We start from the raw sequence: 25,950 nt of genomic DNA on the forward strand, positions 1-25,950 counted from the left end.
GAATAAGTATTATCCCTACTTTGGAAATGGGAAACTGGGATAGAAAGGTAAAGTGACATGCCCAAAGTTTACACAATAAGTCAATGGCAGAGCCAGGATTAGAACTCAAGCCTTCCTTATGCATAGCCTCATTTTCATTCCGCCAGGGCACCCTGCCTTCTAGGTGGTGAAGGAATGTCGAAGTAGGACAGATCCTGCCTCTGCAGCTCTGGTGAGGGCTCCCAACCCCTTGGATGACCCACTGCAAATTTTACAGGAACTAGAACCCCTCCTACTGCTGGAAGATGTTTAGCAGGAAGCTCTGAAGGAGAATCTGATGGAGATTCCCTGCCTTTCTCTTGCAGGTCTCACTGTTCCAGAAGGTGATTTGACCCATGGCATACACAAGTGCATGGGGCCTGAAAAATAGTGTGAAATCCACTTCCCTATCAAAGTTAGAAACATGTCACAGTCTGACAACATTTTAGTCATCTCATCTAAAGCCCACAATGGTCTATGAGAGTCTTTCCATTGACTTCAACATGTTTGAGATCAGGCCCCTAGATCTGGTACCAGCTCCTTGCCTGGCTGCAGTATTCAATTTTTTCTAATGTACTGCGCAGTTTGGGATCCTGTCAAGCTCATCTCTGTGGATCTTGCAACATCCAAAAAAACTCAGTTAGCAGAATCCAAGACCTAACTGTACTAATATTGGGTATCTCACATGGTCCCGCCAACTGACAAATTACATTGAACTACCCCATTTGCAAGTCCTACTACACTTGTGTTCTTTCCTATCCCAGTGCCAGGATCATGTTTCCTGTATGAAGAAGAGTCCCATGCGCAAAGTAATGCAAGTACAGTAAGCAGCAAGGGACACATTGGGCGAGTAGACCCATGTTTGTGTTTGCTTTATCTTCACTGAGTGCTCTGCCTCTGTCTCTAATGCTCCTGATCTCTTTTTTCACCTCAAAGCTGGTACTTTTGTTGGTGAAAGTAAAATTTCACAGCTTAGGCAGCCCCCATGCTGAGCAGAGAATTTCTTTGATCCCTAACCACTATCTAATGGCATTTTTAAAAGAATTTAGGGATTAACTTAGAAAAAATAAAACCTCTAAACATAAGTAATTAATGCTCTCGGCAAATAAGACTTTTTTTTTTAATTTAATGTTTCTAACACTGCAGCACTAAAAGAACAATGCGGGCATCAAACAATTTCACTTGATTGGTGTTAGTGTATTTTCTTTTGTTCGGTTGCCATTAAATGTTCTGATACCTGGATGTTGGGCACATGGGAGCGAAGCGACCTTTTCTCTGTGTTTGCGTCTTTACGACTGTTCATTTTTTAATTGGATTTTTGAATGTAGGATGGTTCAGAAAGAGCCTGAGCCAGACACTGTGTACTTTAGTCATGTGCATACTCCTTACTGGGGTGCACCGTCCCCATGGCTTTGGTGGCACTGCTTGCCTGAGTCAAAACTATTCCCTGTGAACGGGGGGTTGTAAGATTGGGGCCTGAAGCAGTCATGCTTTTCTAAGACATGTTGCCTTTGGGCTAGAATCACACTTACGGTATGGCCCCTAGTAAATTACATGTGAAAAGATGCCCCTATCTCTCCACCCCACGCTCTTTAGAGAATTTGGACGAAGATACCAAGTGTCTGTTGGGGAAAGTGAAAATTGTGTATAAATCGGGGGGGGGGGGGATGCTCTGAATTAGAAAAGATCTGAAGAAACTGAAGCAACAAAGATTGGCCGTAGCTGGAGAAAGGCCACCGGATGGAGTAGACTAGTGCTGTGAGGTGGTACAGAGAAACCTCTCTCTTAGATGCCTGGCTGATGAGTCTTATTCACATGCTCAAAGTTAATCTGATCATCAGATTTGGGGTCAGGAAGGAATTTCCTCCCAGGTCAGATTGGCTGGGACCTTGTGTATGTTGGGGGGGTGGGGGCGCTCCTTTCTCTGCAGCATGGGGCATGGGTCACTTGCCTGGATCATCTGGGTATATCTCACTTAATCAACTCCATGCTGTTGCAAAGGCCTCTGGCATTGAAGCACATTGCTCCCTTCTATTCTCTGCCTGTGGCACACAATAGTTTAGTCCCCCAGGGTTGCAACACTTTGGTCTAACTTCCCAACATAAATCAAATCTTTGGATCTAATTAAACCACAGAGCAACTTGGTGAGTAATTTAAGTGTGAGTGAGGAAACAAATGCCAAGAGAAGTGACCAATTCTGCTGTGGCTTGTGCTTTCTGTTTATTCAGGAAAAGCTGCCCCTTTCCTGAATAAATCAATGATTGGGGTGGGCGAGATGTTTTATCACCTTCACTGTATCTCTTGTCCGTCCATCCCTCCGGTGAGCTGCCCTGCACTCTGCACATCACCCCCAAAAAAGGGAGCGGTGGGAAAGAAACAGGTGACAAGAAGCCTATCCCTTGTTCTAAAATGTAAAGTGCATGAATTGGGTATTTTTAAGAAAAAGGAAAAAAATCTTGGCTAAAAGTAGGTTACATAACTTAAGCCAGTCTAAAATTATGTGCCAGCAATTTACATGAGTTTTATGTAACTGTTTATACTGCTGTTTATTTAAAAATTACTACTTATCTTGGCAACCGCAGCTACACACTGTGCATTTGCTAGCTCCGGAATACAGGGCACCTTCATTAAAAACACATAGTCACCAATATATTAGATACACACAAAAAAACCCTGCTCTGACATAACATTAAGAGTCAGATAGAAACCCGCAACAGCAAGGACATTCAGTGTTCAAGACAAAGCAGGCCTTTCGGGTGTTGAGAACAGGGCTGGAGCATGCTCCATCCTTAATTCACCCAGCAGCACTAAGGTATCCTACAGCTCAGCTGCTACCGTCTATAAGACCTGCTCTTGTTCTTGAGCTCTTACAAAGGACCCTCTTCATCCGTAGATATTTATGCCTCTGCTTTTGTGGGTTCAAGTCAGACCCATCCCACTTTTAAAATGCTGAGGGTAGGCAGTCTTTTGTTCTTTCTTAAAGTCCCATCATCATGTTGCTTAGAGCTTTAATGTTACCAACCTTTAAAATGTTGCCATCTTGTATTTTATTTTATGTTTTCAATCTACCCCTCCATAATCAACATTAAAAAAAAAACTTGTCAATGGCCATTGTTTATGTACTCAAAAGCAGTATTTAGCGCCCTCTCACTGCTTCTGCGGGTCCATTTTTAAGCAACAAAATGCGTACCCCAAATCTGTGCAGCCATCTTTGAAAATGGTAGTGCATTAACAATCTAAACCATGAAACAGAAGGGAAAGACACTAATATTTGTGAAATGGTAAAAGAGACAAAATTGGTAGGAAAATAATTTTATTCTCAAATTTGAAGAAGGGAACAAGAAACAGTGAAGGGTTAGAGGCTATTAGCCATGCATCGGTCAGCCTCACTTCAGCAAAACAACAGTATCACCTGCATGGGACACTTCCACAGGCAGAGCCACTTCTTAGCTTGACCTCATGAGGAACTGCAGGATTATTAACAGTATTGTTACTGCCCTGTATTGCAGCTCAGACTGGATGGTGGCCTATAACACTGGCTTCTCTCTCTCATTGCCCCATGTGAGTTGCAATATCAGTTGCAAATTGAATCCAGGAAAGTGCATTAGCAGTAAAGCCATGTCAGACATCCATAGTCCAGAGCCCTTGGTCTAAGCCTTTCCAGTATAGGCCCCGCCTTTCACCAAGGTAGCACGTCAACATGAGGGGGTTGCAAGTTATGTCAGTGAAAGTTTCTCTAATACAGAAAAGGCCGTCTGAAGCATTCCAGCTAACAGTCTCTTGATTTAATCAGGAGGGGCATTCTCGGTAGGTGGTCCTCGGCTCTGGAACTTGCTTTTTTGCCTTGGTTCACCATAGCCCGACCCCAATGTGCTCCATCATCCAAGTTGTCTCCAAGGATCTGATTCTGATTCTCCATTGCCCTGCATCCCAGTACAAAGTGAATGTAAAGTGCTGGTGGTGTTTTGCCCTCCCTTTGCACTGGTGTGAATAGCCACATCAAGTCCAGGGCAATCAGTGGTAAATTAAGGCCCTGTATGACTGTATGACTACACTGGGGGGGAGGGGGAAGAGTGGTCTTAACTTAGGTTAGCTAACTCGCATTAAAATAGCAGTGAAGACATGGCAACTTAACAGCCCAAGTTCTGCCTCGGAAACCCCTACAGAATTTCACCAGAGCTGCTAACCTGAATTAAAAGCCAAGCTGCCATGTCTTCACTGTGAATTGAACCTGAGCTATTAACCCAAGTTAAGAACATACCTTTTTTTTTTTTTTGGCATACTGTGTGAGTCAGGGGAACTGAACTGAACAGGAAGGGAGTAGAGTTTGGAGTACAACGGTGGGGAAGAGCCTGGGGAAACTATTTGGACTAGAAGTCTCAAATAAGACCCAGAAGTCTTAATTCCTGGTCTCTTTCTCTAACAAGTAAGGAACAGACCCTGCTTCCCTTTGAAGTCTGTGGGAGTTTGGCCATTAACCTGAGCGGATGCAGGATCAAGCCCTAAATGATGCCTATGATTCTCTGGTCCTACCAAGCTGTGCTCAGTGCAGGAATGGGGCTTGGCGGAAGGTGGTTTTGAGCAACTTTTGTGCTTCCCCTATTCTTAGGCTGAGCAGTCTGTGTCCAAATTCCAGCTACTTGGAAGCCAAAGCGAATAGACATTCTGGCTACATTCCAGCTATGCCCAGTACACTAGAGGAATTCTTTGACAAGCAGCTCCATCTGGCTTATCGCCTGTTTGCACCACTGAAATGCTATAAAGAGGCCGTAAAACAATGGAGCATTAGTATCTTAATTTCCATGTATGTGTCAGATTGTGGATGACAGTGATGCCTCATTAATATTCCATGTACTTTTAAGCATCCTTCTGTACCATTGCTCAGAATATTACCATCCCAGCAACTAGAATTCTTACCAGGAAGTGCATTTCGGCACCATACCACTGCCTTTTATTCATACGACCCCCCCCCCAAAAAAATGCATTCAAATCAGTGGTGCCGGTAATTTATTCATTTCAACCAAGCTTTGCAAGGTAAGCTAACACATAGTAAAAAAAAAAATGAAACTTCTGCCAAAATTGCTCTCAGCGCGCTCTGAGAAGATGCACCAATAAGCACATTATCCTTACCCTGAAGTATTTTTCTGTATTGTGGGCCTTGTCAAATGTCAATTGAAGTCAATGGATGCAGTCCTGCAGTTATAAATTATTACAGTGACTGTGAAGACTGTGTCACAGACATGCTAGCTTCTTTTCACTGCGACTATTCTATGTAAAATTACGATTGTGTGAATAAATAAACCATAGAACAAGGTTTACTATGCAGAAATATGATTTTAACTTGCAGTTCACTGCAGTTTATTTAAATGAAATCTAAGCTTAAACAGGCTCTAAGTGTAGACATACTCCTAGTCACACCCCCAGAGTGGCAGCCACTCTCCTCTGGACACAATAGCTAGGCACCTGCCAATTGCTCAAAGGAGTACTAGATGAGAATGTTGGCCAGATGCCGAGCGAGCGTATTAGAAAGAATCACTTGGCCTTATCTCATGCCCCCAGCTAGCTGTGTGAGACAGGACATCAGTTTGCTCAGAGCTGTTAGAACTGCTTTCACCTGTTACAATACACTTTTGTTTTATTATTTTGATAACCTCCTCTTTTGTTTTGATGGGTACAATGATGGAGAGAGGGGAACTCAGCCTTCTCTTGCTGTTTGTAAAATGCACGCCCTTTTATTTCCCAGTTTCTTTCTTTGAGTTCTGTGATCTCTGAATATTTGGGGAAATGAATTATTATTTTTATTATTTTATTTAATAAATTATTATCCTTCAGTACCACATCATGAGGATGTTTTGTTGGGTTTTTTGTTTTTTAAACAAATAGCCTTCAGAACATAGAAGATCTTTAAGCATAAAAGGAACAGTTACTGTCTAAAATTTATTCCATAAGTCACCAACAAATCCTGACCATGACTCTGTACTAGGGCTGTCAATTAATTGCAATTAACTCTTGGGATTAACTCAAAAAATTAATTGTGATTAATTACAGTTTAATCGTACTGTTAAACAATAGACTGCCAATTGAAATTTATTAAATAATTTAGATGTTTTTCTACATTTTCAAATCTATTGATTTCAATTACAACACAGAATACAAAGTGTACAGTGCTCACTTTGTATTATTTTTATTACAAATATTTGCACTGTACAAATGATAAACAAAAGAAATAAGATTTTTCAGATCACCTCATACAAGTCCTGTAGTGCAATCTCTTTATCATGAAAGTGCAACTTACAAATGTTACTTAACTGCACTCAAAAACAAAAAATGTAAAACTTGAGAGCCTACAAGTCCACTCAGTCCTACTTCTTGTTCAGCCGATCCCTAAGAGAAACAAGTTTGTTTCCGTTTATGGGAGATAAAGCTGCCCACTTCTTAATTACAATGTCACCTGAAAGTGAGAACAGGCATTCACATGGCACTGTTGTAGCCGGCGGCACAAGATATTTACGTGCCAGATGCGCTGAAGATTCATATGCCTTTTCATACTTTGGCTACCATTACCGAGGACATGCTTCCATGCTGATGACGTTCGATAAAAAAATAGTGTGTTAATTAAATTTATGACTAAACTCTTTGGGTAGAATTGTATATCTCCTGCTCTGTTTTACCCACATTCTGCCCTGTATTTCATGTTATAGCAGCCTCAGATGATGACCCAGCACATGTTGGTTGTTTTAAGAACACTTTTACTGCAAATTTGACAAAATGCAAAGAAGGTACCAATGTGGAATTTCTAAAGATAGCTACAGCACTCAACCCAAGGTTTAAGAATCTGAAGTGCCTTCAAAAATTTGAGAGGACGAGGTGTGGAGCCTGCTTTCAGAAGTCTTAAAAGAGCAACACGCTGATGCAGAAACTACAGAACCTGAATCACCAAAAAGGAAAATCAACCTTCTGCTGGTGTCATCTGACTCATGATGAAAATGACCATGCATCAGTCCACACTGCTTTGGATCGTTACCAAGCAGAACCCGTCATCAGCATGGACTTATGTCCCCTGGAAAGGTGGTTGAAGCATGAAAGGACATATGAATCTTTAGCGCATCTGGATGTAAATATCTTGCGACACCGGCTACAACAGTGCCATGCAAAAGCCTGTTCTCACTTTCAGGTGACATTGTAAACAAGAAGCAGGCAGCATTATCTTCTGCAAATGTAAACAAACTTGTTATCTGGGCGATTGGCTGAACAAAAAATAGGACTGATTGGACTTGTAGGCTCTAAAGTTTTCCATTGCTTTATTTTTGAATGCAGGGTTTTTTGTACATAATTCTACATTTGTAAGTTCAACTTTCATGATAAAGAGATTGCACTACAGGACTTGTATTAGGTGAATTGAAACATATTATTTTTTTACAGTGCAAATATTTGTAATCGAAAATAAATATAAAGTGAGCACTGTACACTTCGTATTCTGTGTTGTAATTGAAATCAATATATTTGAAACTGTAGAAAACACCCACAAAGTTTTAAATAAATGGTGTTCTATTATTGTTTAACAGCGCGATTAATCGCGATTAATTTTTTTAATCGCTTGACAGCCCTACTCTGTATGATTGCGTAGTCGGGAGTTTTGTTCACTCCTCTACAGAATTCCAGCATTTTGGGTGCTCAGATGCACTCATTCTCCTTTGACTTTCCTTTAAGTTCTTCCGGTGCCTAAGAGCACTGTCTGCAGGAGGTCACTGATGGTGATGTCTTGCACACTTAACATGTCTTTGAGCAGCTCATTCATAGCCTTCCAGGTTGCTCCAAGTGCTCCAGTAATCACTGGATCATCTTTGTTCTTGTTGTCCATAACCGTTCCATTACATAGCAGAGTTCTTCAGACTTCACCATCTTCTCTTCTTGTTTCTTTTTTGTGTTTCTGTCTGCTGGTATGGCACTCTCAATTAACATGGTCTTATTTATCATCTTTTCTGCAACAACTATATCCAGCCTGTTTGCATGCACTGTTGGGTCTGTGACAATTGCCAGATCCCATAAAATCTTCGCTTCTTCATTCTCTAGAGCGCTTTCAATTTGGTGGTCATAATACCGCAGGCTGCATTTAAATCCGTACTTGCCATAGAGGCGGCAGTACAGACTGGGCGACCTCATTGTGTCTGTTCACATATTGCCTCCTACCCAGGCTCTTCTGAAAAGGAAGAGACTGTGGAGCATGTATGGAGTGCCTCCTCAACAGATGCTCCACTGTCGCTTCCTTTTCAGAACACATTCCGCAGTTCGGGGAGCAGTTCTGTTTGGTTAATTTTGTTTTGAATGTAATTAGTCCTTAAGGTCTACTCTTGTGCACTCATAATGAGGCGCTCTGTCTCTTTTTTGAGGTATCCTTCTACAAGCCATTAGCCATTGTTGTTATTATATAACTGTATTAGCATCCAGAGGTCTCAAGCAGAAATGCGGCCCCATTATGTTAGCTGCTGTCCGAATACATACAAAGACACAGGAGCTTATTCTCATTTGAACTAAGGCCTTTTTACACCTCCCTGGCAGTTTATTAGGGGCCTTAAAATGGGCATAAATTACAGATGGTGTCAAGGAGCCTTAGTGTCAATGAAAATCGGGGCCACACTCCTTACTTGGAGGGCTTTCATTGTATTAAGGACCAAGTTCTGAAGCTAGTTGAGATTTTCACCCCTGCTCCAAACCCTTCATGCTGGGTAAACCGGGCAGAGCAGTGTAAAGAGACCCGAAAAGCCCTGGTTCCCACTGAAGGAGGGTTTCTCCTGGCCCAAGCACTGGTGAAGATAGACGTAATGCTGCCTTCCAAGGACTCCCCTGTAAGCCCTGAAGCAGGGGATGTGCTGGGGTAGGAGGGACGTGCTAGGACAGGGCTGCAGCATGCAGCGAGGCAGAGATTTCTGGTAGCGCTACAGCCCTTGGGGCTTCCTGCGGCGGCTGCCATAGTTTAGACGGTCCTCTTGGGCTGTGTAATTTATGCCCAGGGTCTCTCCAATCCCCAAAACAGCCTAGGATTGGAAAGGCCCAGAGGTGGCTTAAAGCCCCCATAGTCTCTGCTCTCTCAGAGCTTCGAGCATTGTCTTACAGACACAGGACACACACCGTTTCTCATGCTGAGAAGTACCTTACTCTGCCTCTAGTCCCATTGGTCTGAGTGCAGCAAAGTGCTGTTCCACAGAATCTGGCCCTAAATGACACCATCTTGTTTTACCTGGAGCCGGGAGAAGAAAAAGGGCATCTGAAATGACGGAAAGCCCGTTTGTTAGATGCTCAGCAGCTTAGGACTGGCTTCTCCGATGTACCCTACTGCAGTAAGGGAACGTGTCCATGCTAGCAGCGTGCATACCAGACTTCAGTTCCAAGTGATTTAATACAGCTGAGTTATAAAACCCTGAAAATCATGGTTTACAATGGAAACTCTGACAGGCCATCAAGTATAATGGCACTTACAGGCACTGCTATAATTAAACCCTCCACACACCAAAAACCCTCCAACATCTTACAGTAACAATCTCTACATGTTCATAGAGGCGGATGGAGATAGCCCCGTGACTCCCATTAAAGCCGGCGGTAGATAGGTAGTTAAAACTCTATGGAACTCTAGGGAAATGTGTCCTGAAAAAAGCCAGAGGCAAATGGACAAAATCAAGAACAACAGTGTTTACTTAGCAGTGAATGTTAAAGTGTTTCAGAACATAGCATATATTGTCTAAGATCACACAGCACTGTCAGAGAGAGAGGGAATGCTGAGCATGGGGGATGGAAGGAGAAGAGAAGGGAAAGGTGGCATGAGCCTCTTGTTCTGGCAACCCTGCAGAAATATGGAAATTAATTGCTGAGCAGAAAATATTGTGAAATATTGTTTTCTTTTTTCCAAATAGGGCAGACTCAGCTTTACCAGTGATCTGTATGAGAATCGCATGCTCTAAATAGATTTTTATCTAGCGCTTGATCTTAAAAACTAAAGCTGATAACAATTAAACCTCTGAAAATAGTAACCGCTCTGGGGAATTTTGAGGGTCTAAAATGCAGAAGTCTTTGGAGCAACTTCTTCTCTCGGTTACATTGGTGTAAATGCAGAAAACAAATGGAGTTTCTCCACACTTACATCAGCATAACTGAGCGAAGAAGCTGATCTCTAACCTGTAATGAGATCGTGAGGGTCTGTTGAAATAGATGTCCAGGATGACAGCTTGTCCACAAGTTTGAGTCTGCTGCGTTTTTGAAGTGGACAACTATTAAATCCCAGATGTGTGAGTCTCCAACAGTAACTGGCCCTTAACTATACCCCTGGTACCTGCCATTGCTAGAGTATAATTTTTTTAAAAAATAGGCTATTTTCCTGTCAGCAGTCATACTTCCCCACTTGCTTGTGCTCATTTTAAAAATGATTTAACTTGTCTGCATCACTCTATTTTATCTTATTTTTATGTTCTCATTCATTTTTGCAAGGAATGGAGGGGGGAGATTGATGGCAGTGGGACTGATCCTGTAAATCTTTCACTCATGAGTACGTCTTATAAGTTAATGGGAACACTTACATGAGTAAAGATACCCCGGCATCTGCTTAAGCCTGCAGGATAAGCCCCTTCAATTGCAAAGTATATGTCAATAAAGCATCAGTTGATTCATTTTCATAGTGGGCTACTGCTTAGTAATTCCTCATGGCTCTGTGTGACTTCTGTGATTATGTAACACAATCTGATGAGGAGTACAGATCTGGTCCTATGTCCTCTGAAGTCAATAGAAAGACTCCTATTGACCTCAGTGAGCTTTGACTCAGGCCCAGAGAGGATAATTCTGTTGTGGGTTGGGCAAAACATCATTGAAGCTGGTGGTTGCAACTCCAACCCATCCTTTAAGATAGCTGCTGCTCCTTTTTAAAGGCCACTCCTAAAACAAATATGTTTGCGAGTTGACCCAGGAATTAGTACTACATGTACAGAGGGTTTCACTGGATATTATTTTGGGTGGGCTGGTGGGAGGGAGAGAGAGAGAGAGAAGAAAGCTACACACGCAGCATAAACAAGCACAGTGTGGTGCTGGCTAAAAGAGTTCTGGGGCTATAGGCCAAGAAATTATCTCCTCTTTGATTCCTCCTGTGTTCAGGGAAACAGGACTTTGTACATTCTTTGTAAATAAACAAGATTGCATCAGGGGTATCTGGCCCCATCCCATTTCTCCTCCTAACTGGAACAACCTGCAAGAACCCAAAGTTTTATTAGCCACTCAGGCCAACTTCTGGGCCAAAAAAGGGGTAACAATCCTCTGTGGGCTGGCTCCTGCAGTAAGAGCTACATGATGTGTTATAATATGTAGGCCATATTTACTCTATCCTGGCATGCAATGACTGAACATGAGCTCCCGGTGGGACTCTATAGCCAAAAGGGATATTGTGATCCTTGGATACATAAATAGGGGAGTAGAATATTTGGCACCAGTCTCACTGCTGCTGGAATACGATCCGGTTCTGGGATTGGCAATTCAAGAAGGATGTTGATAAATTGGAGAGGCTCCAGAGAAGAGCCGCAAGAATGATTAAAGAGTTGGACAACGTGGCTTCTTGTGATAGACCAGTGGTTCTCAACCTATGATGATCCGCTGACTCCTCGGGGTCTGTGGACTATGTGTAAGGGGTCCGAAAAAGATTTAGACTGAAAACTGACTGGTCAGAATTCATATATATACAGACAATAGATTTCCAAAGGGGTCTGCGCCTCCATTCAACATTTTCAAAGGGGTCATTTGAAATTTTTAGGGGTCTGCAAATGAGAAAAGATGGAGAACCACTAAAGACTCAAGGAGCTCAACCTGTTTATCTTACCAAAGAGACTGTTAAGGGGTGACTGGATCACAGTTTATACATACCTATTTGGGAAACAAATATTTCGTAATGGGCTCTTCCATCCAGCAGGCAAAGGAATAACACAATCCGAAAGTCGGAAACTGAAGCTAGAAAAATTGAAACTGTAAATAACATGTACATTTTTAACAGTGAGGGAAATTAACCATTGGAACAATTTACCAAGGATCAGGGTGGATTCTCCATCACTGCCCATTTTTTAAATCAAGATTGGATGTTTTTTTCTAAAAGATCTACACTAGGAATTATTAGGGCAAGTTCTGTGGCCTGTGCTACAAAGGAGGTCAGACTAGATGATCACCATGATCCCTTCCGGTTTCGGAATCTATGATCAGAGCTTGGCACTAGTGTGAAACTTCACTGATTCCCTGGGGCTCTGCATAGGCACAAGGGTCCACCCATGCAAATCCATCTGCAAGATCAGGGGCTTTATATTGATTTTGATTTATAGGCTTGCTTCATTGTGTTTGCAGACCAAAGTCCTCCACACAATATATTTTTCCTGCTGCTGCTTTTTCTTTAAAAGGAAGTTGCTTAAATGAGAGCAAATGCTCACTGAATATAACTTGCATGCCAAAACATTTTAAATGTACTTTTATGAAAAGCTTTTGAGCTATTTTTTGTTATTGAGAGACACACAAACCACAGCCAATTTCTGTTCACAGTGTTGTGAAACATCATTATTTTGTCTCGCTATAGTCCGATGGAAGAGCTAATAGGAAAATGGGAGGTGGCGGGGAGAAGAAAAAGAAGGCTAGTTAATTTCCCAGGTGCTAAACTGCCTCTCTTTCTTTACCTGACACTGAAATCTGATTACATTTCCCCCTTGTTATTTATTTTCTAGTGGAATGGAGCTGTTCTGAAGACTTTTCTGTTTTGGCTGGGGAAATAATCATGGACAATCTTCAGTCTTTGAGATGCACCATCACAGGCCTCAGAATGGTAAATGCCAAATCATTAATTTAGATCTTAAACTCCCCAAATGGTACACGGGCTGTGACATTTGCATCCGGGCCTCTTGGCAAGAACAGCAGAGTGCCATTCCTCTGACAACAACTGCCAGTTATTAAGCATAATATGTCTGGTATCCATAATCTGAAAGTCACAAAGGAATAGACAGACAGCAGGAACTGTTTTGTAAATTGTCATGTTATGGGGAGATCAGAAAAGATTGGAATGAAAGCCGCTGCTCTCTGGATCACAGGATAATCTTAGTGCAGATCAAAGGCTCCTGAGAGATCCAATCCTGACTCCATGTCTGTCGGATAAAATAACAATTCTATCTCCTCTCCCTCATTCAGGAACAAAGTCACTGCTTGCAGTCTTTTAAGAAGACGTGTATTTTCATACAGATAAGAACTGGGTCAATGACAGAGAAAATCTCTCATGAATATTCACTTGGATTTTTAAGCAAGCTAACTTGAACCATATGTTTGTAACCCTTCTCTGCAGGCTTTTTGTGAACATTTGTGCAAGCAAATTTTGTGTTTTGCAAATGCTTGCAGGGAACAAACCTTGTTCAAACTTCACACAAATATTTACGCTGGAACCATTCACTTGGGGCTTGATCCAGCACACACTGAAGTCAATGAGAGTCTTCACTAGAGATTGAATCAGGCCCTGAAGACAAAATAACAGCAGGGAGAAAAGCAAGTTTATTCCAAAACCCCCAGGCCAGTGCCCTGAAGCACGGGTGTTAGAGATCTGACTGTCCACTTGGGTTAAAATTCTCAAATGTGTATGTCTGGGGGTATGTCTACCCTGCAGTTGGAGCTATGATTGCAGCCCATGTAGGCATACCCGAGCTAACTCTAAGCTAGCAATGAGGCTGCAGCACCACAGGCTTCAACCCGGGCTGTACGAGCCCCTTCCGCCCCCCCCACCCCCCCGAGGGCACTTACTTAGGTAGCTAGCTGCTGTAGCTTCGCTGCTATTGCTATTCACGCTTAGAGTGACCAGACAGCAAGTGTGAAAAATCAGGACAGGAGGTTGGGGGTAATAGGAGCCTATATAAGAAAAAGACCCAAAAATCAGGACTGTCCCTATAAAATCGGGACATCTGGTCACCCTACTCATGCTAGCTACGTCAAAGCTTGCCCACGGATACCCACCCCTGCAGCAGTCACATGTCTGATTGTAGTGTAGACACGGCAAAGAGTAAAGTGATGGGCACAATATAAAAACCTCCCAGCCAGAATAGAACAGGCATTGTTTCAGTCTGAAGAGCTTTGATTTGAAACTTTTCCAGGCTGCCGGGCCATCGTATATATTTCCTGCATTTGTGTTATGTTATCAGCAATCCAAAGTACCTTTACTCAACATAAAACCTCCTCAGCTTGCATAGTCACTTTCAGGGGCATGTGTTAACAGCAGAGCCAACTGCACACTGTCTACACTCACACTCTTTGCCCAGAATGCCGTATCTTTAAGTGAAGGGCAGGATTTTCGAGAAGCACTCATCACTGGCCTATCTCTAGTCTCATTCAAATCAACGGTAAAGCTCCAACTGACTTCAATGGGAGCAGTGTTAGGTGTCTAGACGCTTCTGTCTGCATTGGCACGCAGGCTGTGATGCATGACTGGGGAGCTGTCCATTAATGTCAAGGGTCTCCCTATGCTATCGTTGATAGATTGTAATGTCTCTTTTGGACCCATTGTGGTCCATTAACTCAGGGATTTGGGGGAGATCTTTGAACTATGTCTTCCAGTCCCTCATGATATTCTGGTCAAAGCACCGTGGGTAGTAGGTTTGGAAGAAGGTGACTCTGGGTGTGGGAACATTGTCTAGTGATTAGAACACAGGAGTTACCGTCCTGGTCCTGCCAACACATAGTGCTGGAAGTAGCTCTTATCACTGTGGCATTAGTGAGACTAAACACTATACGCAGGACTGGGTCCTAAGGACTGGAGTCTGCCACCCTTATGCACCCACTGAAGTCAGCAGGCCTGATTCTTATTTACACTGAGGCCTGTTACCATTGTCAGAGCGGCGTAAGGACAACTTAATGCAAATGAGAATCAGGCCCGAGGGATTCCTTGTGAAATAAGGTACTCTCCAATGTGAGTAAGGATATCAGAACCTCAGCCTTAGTTATATTGCTAGGGCTTGTCTACACATCGCCAGAGTCTGGACTACAGAGGTATGAATTGTAGAGCGCTCTAACGTGTCACGGTCTAACTGTTCCAGGTTGACCCCGCCAGTGTGAACTAAAAGGTACCTTGTACACATTCATGTAATCCTGTTTGAAACAGGACTACAGTAGAACCTCAAAGTTATGAACATCTCGGGAATGGAGGTTGTCCTTAACTCTGAAATGTTCATAACTTTGAACAAAATGTTCTAGTTGTTCTTTTAAAAGTTTACAATTGAACCTTGACTTAAAACAGCTTTCAAACTTTACTATGCAGAAGAAAACTGCTGCTTTCCCTTTATTTTATTTTTTAGTTGTTTACGTTTAACAAAATACTGTACTGTATTTGCTTGTTTGTCTCTACTGCTGCCTGGTTGCATACTTCTGGTTCCAAATGAGGTGTGTGGTTGACCAGTCAGTTCATAACTCTGGTGTTCGTAACTCTGAGGTTCTACTGTACATCAGTGTGAGCTAGATATCTTTTAATTTTGTGCCAGCAAGGTCTACATGGAGCACTTACAGCGCAACACGTTAGAGCACTGTACAGTTCACACCCCCATAGTCCAGATTGTGATGCCATGTAGACAAGCAATGGGCAAAATAGATTGGATTAGTAAGGAATCAATCATCTTTGAACTGAACCAGAACCTATTTTCAATTTCAGAAAAGTTTTTAACATTTAGTTTGTGTTTCACCTTTGCCAGCCTCAGTGCTTCCTGGGTTCCTTCAGGACCAGAGGAGAAGGACCAAAATACCATGAAGGGAGGCTATTTCTGCAGTTTTTCCAACCTAACTAGAATGGGAAGTGCTGTAATGCTAGCAAAAACACCTGTTCTCATGACAGCTCCAGCCCAGTTTTTTAGACCAAAGAGAATGGACAGTTAGATAAGCTTTGGGTAAACTTTTTAGTATTTAAACAAAGCAGATTTCTATTGACTCCAGTCATAGGGATTACTCTACTGCTAGGAGACAAACAAACAAACAAAAAACCCCTAAAACTGTACTCATTACTTCATTATAGATTTTCATAGGCCCTGATTCTACAACCTTTGGAGTGAGCAGTATGTACATACTAATCTCGCTGATTTCACCACTTTCCCACTGACTCGCTGTATAACCCTGGGCAAGTCATTTAACGTCTCTCCACCAGTTATTGAGTTCAGTGGCCCTATTAGGTATGAGTTAGGGTATGAACTGGCTATAAGTAATTTTAAAAGTCACTATGATAAGGGTTCATTAGTTGATGTTTGTATGAGGCACTGAAGAAGCAAAGTACAGAGTATTACCGTTAATATTTATAAATGAAATGTTTAATACCCTTCTGTTTCCATTTCAATGCATTTTCAGGGCCAAAGTTATCACGCTCGTGTGTCAGCATACAACATGAAGGGATGGGGACCTTCACAGACTACCACTCCTGCCTGTGCTTCTCCTTCTAGTAGGTTAAGATCACCATGATTGATTTATTAAAGCTACTTTATCGAGGTCTTTTTGTTTTTAAAGCGAATTTGACCCATTGGGGTCAAATAATAAAATGGGCAAGTCACCCAGGAATGAAATAAATAAAATATAACTTCAAACAAAAAAAATCCTGGAAAGAATTTATATATATTTTAATTGTCCTGCACTGTTACCACTTCCACACTTTTTCCAGTTCTTTGTCAGCAGGTTGTCTATTTAGGACCTGATCCTGCACACATATATGCAAGAGGGGTAGGATTTTGATCCTTATGTCAATTAATAAGCTTCTGTCTTATTGAATTTTCTATAATGTAAGGAAAAGAGCAGATCATAGTCTGAATCTGAACTACCATCAGGAAAACATTGATGGCGCAAACAATTCTGCCCCGTGCATTGCAAACATTGTGGGTCCAATCCTTTAAGATTCTGAGGGGTATTAATTCTCATTAAAGTCAATGGACTGCTCATATAAGTAGAGATACGTATGTGCATGCATGTTCACAGTAGTAGTTAAGTAGTAGTTAAAATGTTCCACATGACTGAAACCCTCCTTCCTTTTAAAAATCATGGTGGGTTTGCTGAAACTCCACTGGGACCATAATTGGACTTTTGCAATTTTTTAATTTATCCTAATGGTATCCTATTGTTAGTCACTTTTCCTGGATTAGTACTCACTGCTGAATTGGCTAGGCACGTTACAGCTTCCCTTGTATTGATTAGTGTGGGGAAGGTTTTCATTTTATTGCATTCGCACTTTCTTTTATTAGGCTAATGTAACGAGTTAATAAGCTGGAATGGTAATGTGAGAACATAAAGGAAGCTGGACTGACACTACCTATCTGAGAGTTGTGGGAAGTGGAGTTTGGGTAATTGAGGCTGTTATAGTACTACAGTCTTATCCTGGACCAAATTCTGCTCTCATTTACACCAATATAAATCCAGAGTTACTCTAACAAAATCCTCTATGTTTGGTGTAGTACAGTTCTGGGACAAACTTCTGATCACTGTTACTTTGGAGTGATTCTGCTGACTTACTCTGAATTACACCAGTATAACAGAGCAGAATTTGGTTCCTGTAACCTTAAAATTCCATGCCCCCTAAAGAAGCCACTGTACATTCACATAGCTGGAGTTGCGTAACTTAGGTCAACCTAAACCTGTAGTGTAGACCTGCCCTAAGTTCCTGTAAAAGAGACAATTCCCTACGTGAATAACGTAGCTGGAGTCAACGTACCTTAGGCCAACTTATAGCAGTGTCTACACTGTACTGGGTCGATGGGAGAAACTCTCCCGTCGACTTACCTTATGCTTCTCGTTCCGGTGGAGTACTGGAGTCGACGGGAGAGCGACTTCACTAGACCCGCTAAATCGACCCCCGGTGGATTGATCGCTGCAGCATGGATCCACTGGTAAGTGGAGACAAGCCTTCAGTGTCAGTCAACAGAATACGCCCCACAGAGCAGGGGATCCCAGACAAAACAAAAGTGGCATTTTACACTGCAGCCCTGTATTGGATTGAGGTATTATTCTGGAAATATTGTATTGCCTCACCCTTCTGACAGTGCCTCTTTCTTTGTATTCTTGTTCAATCTTTTGAAAATACTCTGCAAGAAGGGCCTGATCCAAAGCCAATGGAAGTCAAATGAAGTCTTGTCACAGACTTCAGTGGGCTTTCCATCAGGTGCTATTGAACCCAAACAAGGGCTGGTCAGAAAATGGGGTTTATTTTCCTGCAGAAAGTTAAGACTTTGCATCTAAAAGAACCTGAATTTATTTTTTTTATTGAAAACTTCCTTCTCCTCCTCCCTCCCCCCCCCCCCCAAAATGGTTTTCAAGTGAAAATGTTTGTGATTGGCTTTTTCAGTTTTCCGACAAACAAACAAACATTTTCGAGGAGAGCAGGGACATTCCACAAAACTTTTCCTTTTGTCAAAAACCCAATTTTCTGTCGAAAGACGTTTTGATGGACAATTTTTGACCAACCTTAACCAAAACCTTTAAAAGAGAGCTGGGTAAATTCAAGGTGGTTAAGTCCATTAATGGCTATTAGCCAGGATGGGTAAGGAATGGTGTCCCTAGCCTCTGTTTGTCAGAGGATGGAGATGGATGGCAGGAGAGAGATCACTTGATCATTGCCTGTTAGGTCCACTCCCTCTGGGGCACCTGGCATTGGTCACTGTCGGTAAACAGGATACTGAGCTAGATGGACCTTTGGTCTGACCCGGTACGGCCGTTCTTATGTTCTTGTGACCCTTGCTGTAGCCTGCCTATGCCACTCTGGCAGCATTATGGTGCTACAGTGGCCTGGGAGCGAATGTCCCCAGTTTAGGAGCAGCTGAGGGTTGATATAAGCAAATGTACAGTGGCTTTCCTTGTGGACCGTGTTGGTCTGGAGGATCACGGGTGGGAAAGGAAGTGCTCATAATGCTTGGTGCTGCAGGGACACAAAGTTGAAGAGCAGTCATAGGCAGCCCCAGGTAAGTAAGAATTAAGGCCACTTTGTCCCCACAGCAGCTGAGAATCCAGGCCAAGTAAAGCCACCTTTCCTCTGCCTCCTCCTAGGCTATGCCTTCTATAACAACGGTGCCAAGGCTGCACATGGGGCACTCATGACAGGCTGCCGCATTATTTTTAGAAGAGGCAGGCATGATACATATGGAAATTTACTCACGGTCCCTGTGTGGTAAAGCACAATGTTTCAACAAGACCATACGTGTATGTTTTCTTCATCAGTGAACACTGGAGTATTAAGCAGACCCAGATCCCATTGTCTAGCTGGCCATTATGCAGTATTTTCATTGTTAAGTATCCTCAATGACACACACTCAAGCTTGAGGGAGACTCTTATCGCCTAAGTTTAAACTCTTTTTATGAGGTAATGTTAACGTCAGAATTTCAGCTTGAAATGCAGCATGCTATTTATTCATTGGGCCAGTGACCGTCTGCAGAACTTATTCTAGTGAGAAGGTCTTTATCCAGGGGACTGCCCTGACCATTGGGTTTGAAAACTAGCGAAGCAAGTGCTCGGCAAGAACAGTGTGCCCCTGGAATGATGCTGGTGTAACCGAGCAGCATTCGGCCCTAAGCTATAAACTAACCTTAGACTCTTTAACACTCTATAAAACTGTCTATAGGGACCGCCAGAAAAATATGCTAGTGCATTGTTTCTCAACCTTTTTGATCCCAGAGACCGGCTTGCTGCCTGTGCCAGGGAGATCTCAGGGACTGGCACCGGTCCATGGACTGGTCGCTAAGAATCACTGTGTTAGTGGAATTAAAGATCCAGGGTTCAAACTTGAATCCCACTCCAGGCCCAAGGCACCAAGGGATTGAAAAGTCAATTAATCTTCCTGGCTGGAGATTCCCCTGGCATGGGGGACTCATTGAGTGCTGGCTTCTAACCCCTTCCCCACCCGCAGGTCCACTGAATGTACCTGAGGCAAACTTGGGCAATAAAAGGGGTGTGACCAGAATGCTGCTATGCTCTGGTGATCCCCAGCTGGCAGATGCCCCTCTGAGGGCCATACCAAGCTGATCTGGTCTAAATGACACCAGCCTGCAGAACCAGCCTCCAGCCAGCCCCTAGATCCGTGAGCGGCAAATGGTTCCTATGTGTCTCCCCACACACCTGCACCCAGTAGATACTGAATATAGCTGAGAATTGACCTCCCAGTGTTGACCTACAAAAGTTATCGCTTTTGGCGTCAAGTATCAGAGGGGTAGCTGGATCTGTAAAAAGCAACAAAGAGTCCTGTGGCACCTTAAAGACTAACAGATGCATTGGAGCATAAACTTTCGTGGGTGAATGCCCACTTCGTCAGATGAAAGCTTATGCTCCAATACATCTGTTAGTCTTTAAGGTGCCACAGGACTCTTTATCGCTTTTGGCGTCCACCAGAATATCTAACATAAAGGATACTTCTCTACAGCTGTTGCAATAGCTCACAGACTATAGGAGTAGCCACTGTCCACCACATCCACCCGTATGTGGGGCTTGTTATCACTGTAGCAAGTCAAGGCCAAAGTACATTTAGGTCTCTAGCAGGTTGAGTCTCTGAAAAGGAATAAGTCACTCTCAACTTAAATTGGTACTGTATGTTCAGCAAGTGAGCAGTTAGTTGGTGGCACATGTCTTCCGTGCCCACTAAGAGAAGAAGGAATCTGTTGATGCACTGACAGGCCAAGGACACGCTTTTATTTGTGAAACCAGGGTGGGTGGGTTTTTTATTTCATTTTAGTTTTGTATATAAAAGAAGTGTGACTATAAAATTTAAAATGATCTGACATCATGGCTCGCCTGGATTCCATGAACTTGGTTGATTTTCTCACGCCCCTGACAAAGAATTCGGGAGCTTGTGATAGAAGGTCTTAGTAAGGCCGAGATTTTTAGCTAGCAAACCTTCTTTGCACTGAGGGCATTTGGGGCAGAAACCATGGCCTCGTGCTTTGTCATTACCATGCCTGGCTGGAATGTTCAGGGCTCAGCAGACACAACCAGGACCAGGTTTTCAAAAGTACTAAGCCCAGCTAGCAAGGATGTTCCAATGGTTTGGGTACCATCACCTGGGTTCAATTCTCTGCTCAACAGATTTCCCGTGTGACCTTGGGCACGTCACTTAGTCTCTCTCTGTGTCTCAGCACCCCATCTGTAAAATGGAATAAAGGGGTTGTTAGGATAAATATATTAATGATTGTGAGACATTCAGATGCGATGATAAACCCCATTTTCTGACTAGCTATGGCAGTGGGGCCTTATAGCTACCTAAGCTAGATGTTTCTGGCAATAATTGTCACAACAGAAGCTGCTGGGAGCTGATTTCTTTTGAAACTTTAGCCCTACGTTGTTGGTATTATATTATCTATTTTGCAGGGGTAGAGGAAGCTTATGGTATAGGCAGTGCCATTCCATCCCATGTGCATATATGCAAATCTCCCTCCCCCCCAACAACCAGGAAAAATGAGGAGCAAGAAAACATTTTTAAGCCCTCTGCTACTCCTTTACATTTCCATTTGTTTATTTCTTTTGTTCAACAGACTGGAAAGACTGCGATGGCAGAGAACCTAGACACTGGGGACATACTGAAGCCCTGGAACGTCTCCTTCAGCAGGTTCGAGCGGCTCATCAGCATTACAGTTGCCGAGGTAAGGATAAAAAAAACCTGTGGTAGGGCACCAGTCGAAGCCTCCGTGGCGCCTGTAATTTTAGCAGTTTCCTAACTGGGTCATACCTTCTCATTCATCAGGAAAAGAAAGATATTAATATTGGCCCATCTGGAATCACTTGAGCGTACTATCTTGCTCTTAACCCTTGCAATAAGTCATATGCAAACATGTGAAAGCAAGCATGCACCCCCCACTCTCATTTAATTGTTCTCCCTGCAAATCGTTTTCACACAGGAATCCATGAAAAAGCTTCAAGGATCTCTCTTTCTCCCCCCCCCCCCCCCCGCTACTCCTCCCCCCCCAAATAATTTATTTTAAAATCTATTTTGGATCAACAGAGAGGACTTGGCCACCTCCAAATGAGAGACACTATGTATTCTAGCAGAGGTGGTGCCAATGGAATGAAAAAGTGTTGTACTAACCAGTGCGAAGGCAAGACTGCTACATTTTTTTTAATGTAACAACCCAAACCGGTGAGAGGGTTCGAATCTCAGCCAGTTCTGCGCTCTTCATTCATGGGAAACAGACTGTGCCTTTGATAGCTCGAGAGTGAAGGCAGCAGGCTGGGATACTTTTTAAAGCTGTTTAAAAGTCTCTATTCTATATTGGCTGTTGAAATGTTACTATTTATTTTTTAAATCTGATTTCTAACTGGAATAATGCTTGGAATTTGGTTTCAACTGAAGAAATCAAACTGCCGCGAAGTTGTCATTTTCCCCTGCTGTTTTACTTATCATATTCCAAGCTGCCTCAAACGAGTCACATTCACAGAAGTGCTTAAGACTGAAAATGAAAGATGCAGCCTTAGTTCTCTGAGTGCAAATATGCCATAATCATGATGATCAAGGGTCTGCCACAGTCCTATTGTAGCTATGGCAACTTAATTCAGCAATGTTGCTTGGAAATGGAAGAGATATTGCAAGAAAATAGAATGTTTCTCCAATGAAGATTCACAAAACCACCATGATTTGTAGAGGAGTTGGGAAGTGAAGCTGCAGACTGCGTATTCTGACTCTTAAATAGCTGGCTTCATATCTGACTATGAGTGGAGCTGTTTTGCATGGGACTCTCTCCCCTCTCTGAATGGTAGCAGATGTCCAGGGTCTTTCAGGTCAACTTCTCAGTGGAGGAGAAATAAATGATCTAGAGCCTGGGTGTATTCTAAGTGTAACTTGTTTTATTTGCACACATACACCAGTCCTGGAGCAGAAGTGGTCACAAACTGCATGCAGGGCAAGCCATTCTTTCAGGAATCTTAGCCCTAAGCCAATGCCACGTTCCTAGGGAACACCTCTGCCTCAAGAATTGACTCCAATTTGAGACCAAGGCAGGAAGCAAACTCGGCTGCTGCTTTCACAACTCCCATTTCTGTTCCTTGCCTAGCAAAACTAACAATAATACAGTGAGTTTTCCCAACGCTGAGTATTTTCTTGCATGCTAAGAAAAAGAATTTGGAAGACTCTCTGGAACAGTACCATCTGGCAGCACCTGCCATGACAACATTCTTACTTTGGATCATATAAAAATTCTCAATCGCTTGTGTTGTAGCAAAGCATCACATATTGGATGAATGAGATTCGTAACATGATAAAAGGGCCTTTGGAGACTTGCCTAAGCTGTGTAACTGGGGTCAGCCCCTTCCATTTCAATATTTTTATGAAATTAGAGGCACCTGGAAACTGTTTGCATGAAGTACAGTGCGGGGAGGGAACTGCAAGGTCACTTTTGCCCTGAAATTTGTCAAGCTGAACGGAAAGCCAGGTCTGTGGCAGGAGAAGGATTGTCTAGTGGGTGGATCATGGGCTGGAAGGAAGGACCTCATGAGTCCTGTCCACTGAGAACTGGCTTTCAGAATAGCTTTCATCAATCTAACACTTTGCAAAGACTGAGCCAGCCCCTCAGCTGGAGTAAATCAGCACTGCTCCACTGAGCTCAATGGAGCCACACGAATTTACACCAACTGAGAAGCCGGCCCATTGTTGAGTTAAGCCTCACAATGCGTCCATCAGAGTGTAAGTAAATGTCATGACCCCATTATACAAAGGAAGAGACTGTGGCTATGAGTTAGTGTCACAAGCCTGGTCTCCTGACACTCAGTCCTACGTCACATCCACTAGGTGACACCGCGCTCCTCGGGTCAAACGTTTAAATTTGAGGGTAAGCGTCTCAGCCAGTGTAAATCAGCAAAGGTATATTGACCTCAATAGAGCTTTGCTGATTTATGTCAGCTGCCCTCTGAGTCTGTTTCTGCGGCACAGCTAAAGAATAGGACAGAATTTGCTCTCAGGCCATTTTTACCTGTGTAACTCCATTAGTTTAAGTGAGAGCAGAATCAGGCTCAGTGTTTCGTGGAAATTAAGACTAGACAGTAGTAGCGGTTGGATTAGAACACAGGCCTCCAGCCTTGTGCTCAGTTCACTAGCCCATGCTGCCTTGGTGAGTGAGCATGAGCAATAGAGCCATGACTGTGTAGATCCCACTGACCAAAACCTCCCTATATAAGGGGAGCTCTAAGGGCAGCAGCTGCGTAAGTGCTCCAGCATGATAAAGGAGGACTAAATTCCCCAGACTCCATAAAGAGCTCTGCACAAAGCCTGGTTGTCAGGCTTTGCACGGAAGTCTGGAATTTGGCCTGGTGTGTAGAAAAGCTCACAAAAGCACCAGGAAGAATACATTGGAATGTACAGTGAGTTTAAGAGCTTTTGGAATTAGATCAGCTGTTGCTTTTGAACCTGCTCTGTGATATGATGAAATCTCCTAGGGAATTGCTTAGGAAGCTTTGCTTTCATATGTTTAATCTTCTGGAAAATCCTGATGATTACAAACAACAAAGTCATCCATTTGTCTTCATAATACCATGCTACAGAATAGCGTAACCAAGTTACTACAATTACATATGTCCTGGCAACACTTCAGTTGTATTTTTAAGTGCTTTTTTTAATGTAGGATCATTGATTCCAAACAAATTCTGTGCAGGGAGAAGTAATTGTGTGGTGCTTTGTTACAAGAGAAACCCCTGTCTTCTCTGAAATGCTTTCCAAATATTTTCTTTCTGGGACCTAGTTGTAAATATATTTTACTGGACAAGTCAGAGGTTAGTTTTTTTAAATATTTGAGTAGTAATTTGTTTCATAAGCAGTAGGACCCATTTTTTTCATTTAGCAAAGGGGTGCGAGGGAGCTCGGATTTCATAGTGCACCATATTTTTAAAGTTTTTAGCTTAGACTAAATGCTTAGCATGAATACGAAATAACAGGCCTGAGGGGGCTTTCACAATGCCATGGGTTGAGAACACCACACAAAACTATCCAGAGATTATACAGCCAGAAGGGACCATTATGACCATCCAGTCTGACTTCTGGTATAACTCAGGCCAGAGAAATACTCAGTCATTTCTGCATCAAGCCCATAACTTCTCTTTGAGCTAGAGCATCTCTTTTAGAAATACCTCCAGTCTTGATACAAAGACTTGAGGCGATGGAGAATCCACCACATTCGTAGGCAAGTTGTTCCAATGGTTAATTGCTCTCACTGTTAAAAATGTACGCCTTTTTTTTCTAGTCTGAATTTGTCTAGCTTCAGCTTCCAACCACTGGATCTATTTTCACGCAGGGTGAATTTCAGCCCCATGTGCCACGTCAGTACAAGGGCTAGGCACTGCTTATGCCCTCAAATAGGGGTAAGTGGGATCTGAGTCCTGAATGGGACTTTTGCTGACCCTCTTCATGGTTGAATTTCACTCTAAATGAATATAACTTTTATGGAAACCCCTGGCCTCATTGGGTTGGAGGCTCCTCTGATAACAATCTGACACTGGTGTAATTCCATCAACATCAAAGGAGTTACTTCTCATTTACCAGTTGGGAGAGAGGCACTTGCTTCTGCAGTGATGGGACAATAGACGAGCAGACCCTTTCCATCCAAATGTTCTTCCTTGTCAGGAAAACAGAACAGAGCAAGTAACAGAGACTGGTGCCATTATCGTACACTGGAAGCCTGGGTGCAGTTTTGCTCTTATGCCTCCACAAATCTATGTATGTTGCTTTTTTAAATATCAGTTGCATTTTCCATTATTTGGTGGACAACAAAAGAAACATTTTGACATCCTGCCTAAAGAAAGAAAAACTGCCCATGTTATCAATTTACGTTGGTAGTTAATTGCTTAGCACGATCCAAATTTAAATGTTTCTGATCTCAATCTAATAACTAGCAATTTCCTAATTTCTGCCAGTAAATGTTTGTGCTAAGGCTTTTGTTAAGAGAGCTCATAGCGTGGTTGTCTTATCA

At 42.7% G+C, this 25,950-nt stretch overlaps 1 protein-coding gene across 2 annotated transcripts in view; it reads left to right on the forward strand.

Moving 5' to 3' along the window:
* The window catches only part of ANKFN1 (ankyrin repeat and fibronectin type III domain containing 1), a 222,155-nt gene that overhangs the window by 158,417 nt on the left and 37,788 nt on the right, over positions 1 to 25,950 (forward strand). For both annotated transcript variants that reach the window (XM_065563524.1, XM_042841026.2), the window contains exons 7-9: positions 12,753 to 12,850; positions 16,387 to 16,477; positions 21,535 to 21,642. In XM_065563524.1, coding sequence (XP_065419596.1) covers positions 12,753 to 12,850; positions 16,387 to 16,477; positions 21,535 to 21,642 — 297 coding nt within the window. The remainder of the gene's footprint in view (positions 1 to 12,752; positions 12,851 to 16,386; positions 16,478 to 21,534; positions 21,643 to 25,950) is intronic.

The sequence above is a fragment of the Chrysemys picta genome, chromosome 12 (assembly GCF_011386835.1).
Source record: "Chrysemys picta bellii isolate R12L10 chromosome 12, ASM1138683v2, whole genome shotgun sequence".
Lineage (NCBI taxonomy): Eukaryota > Metazoa > Chordata > Testudines > Emydidae > Chrysemys > Chrysemys picta.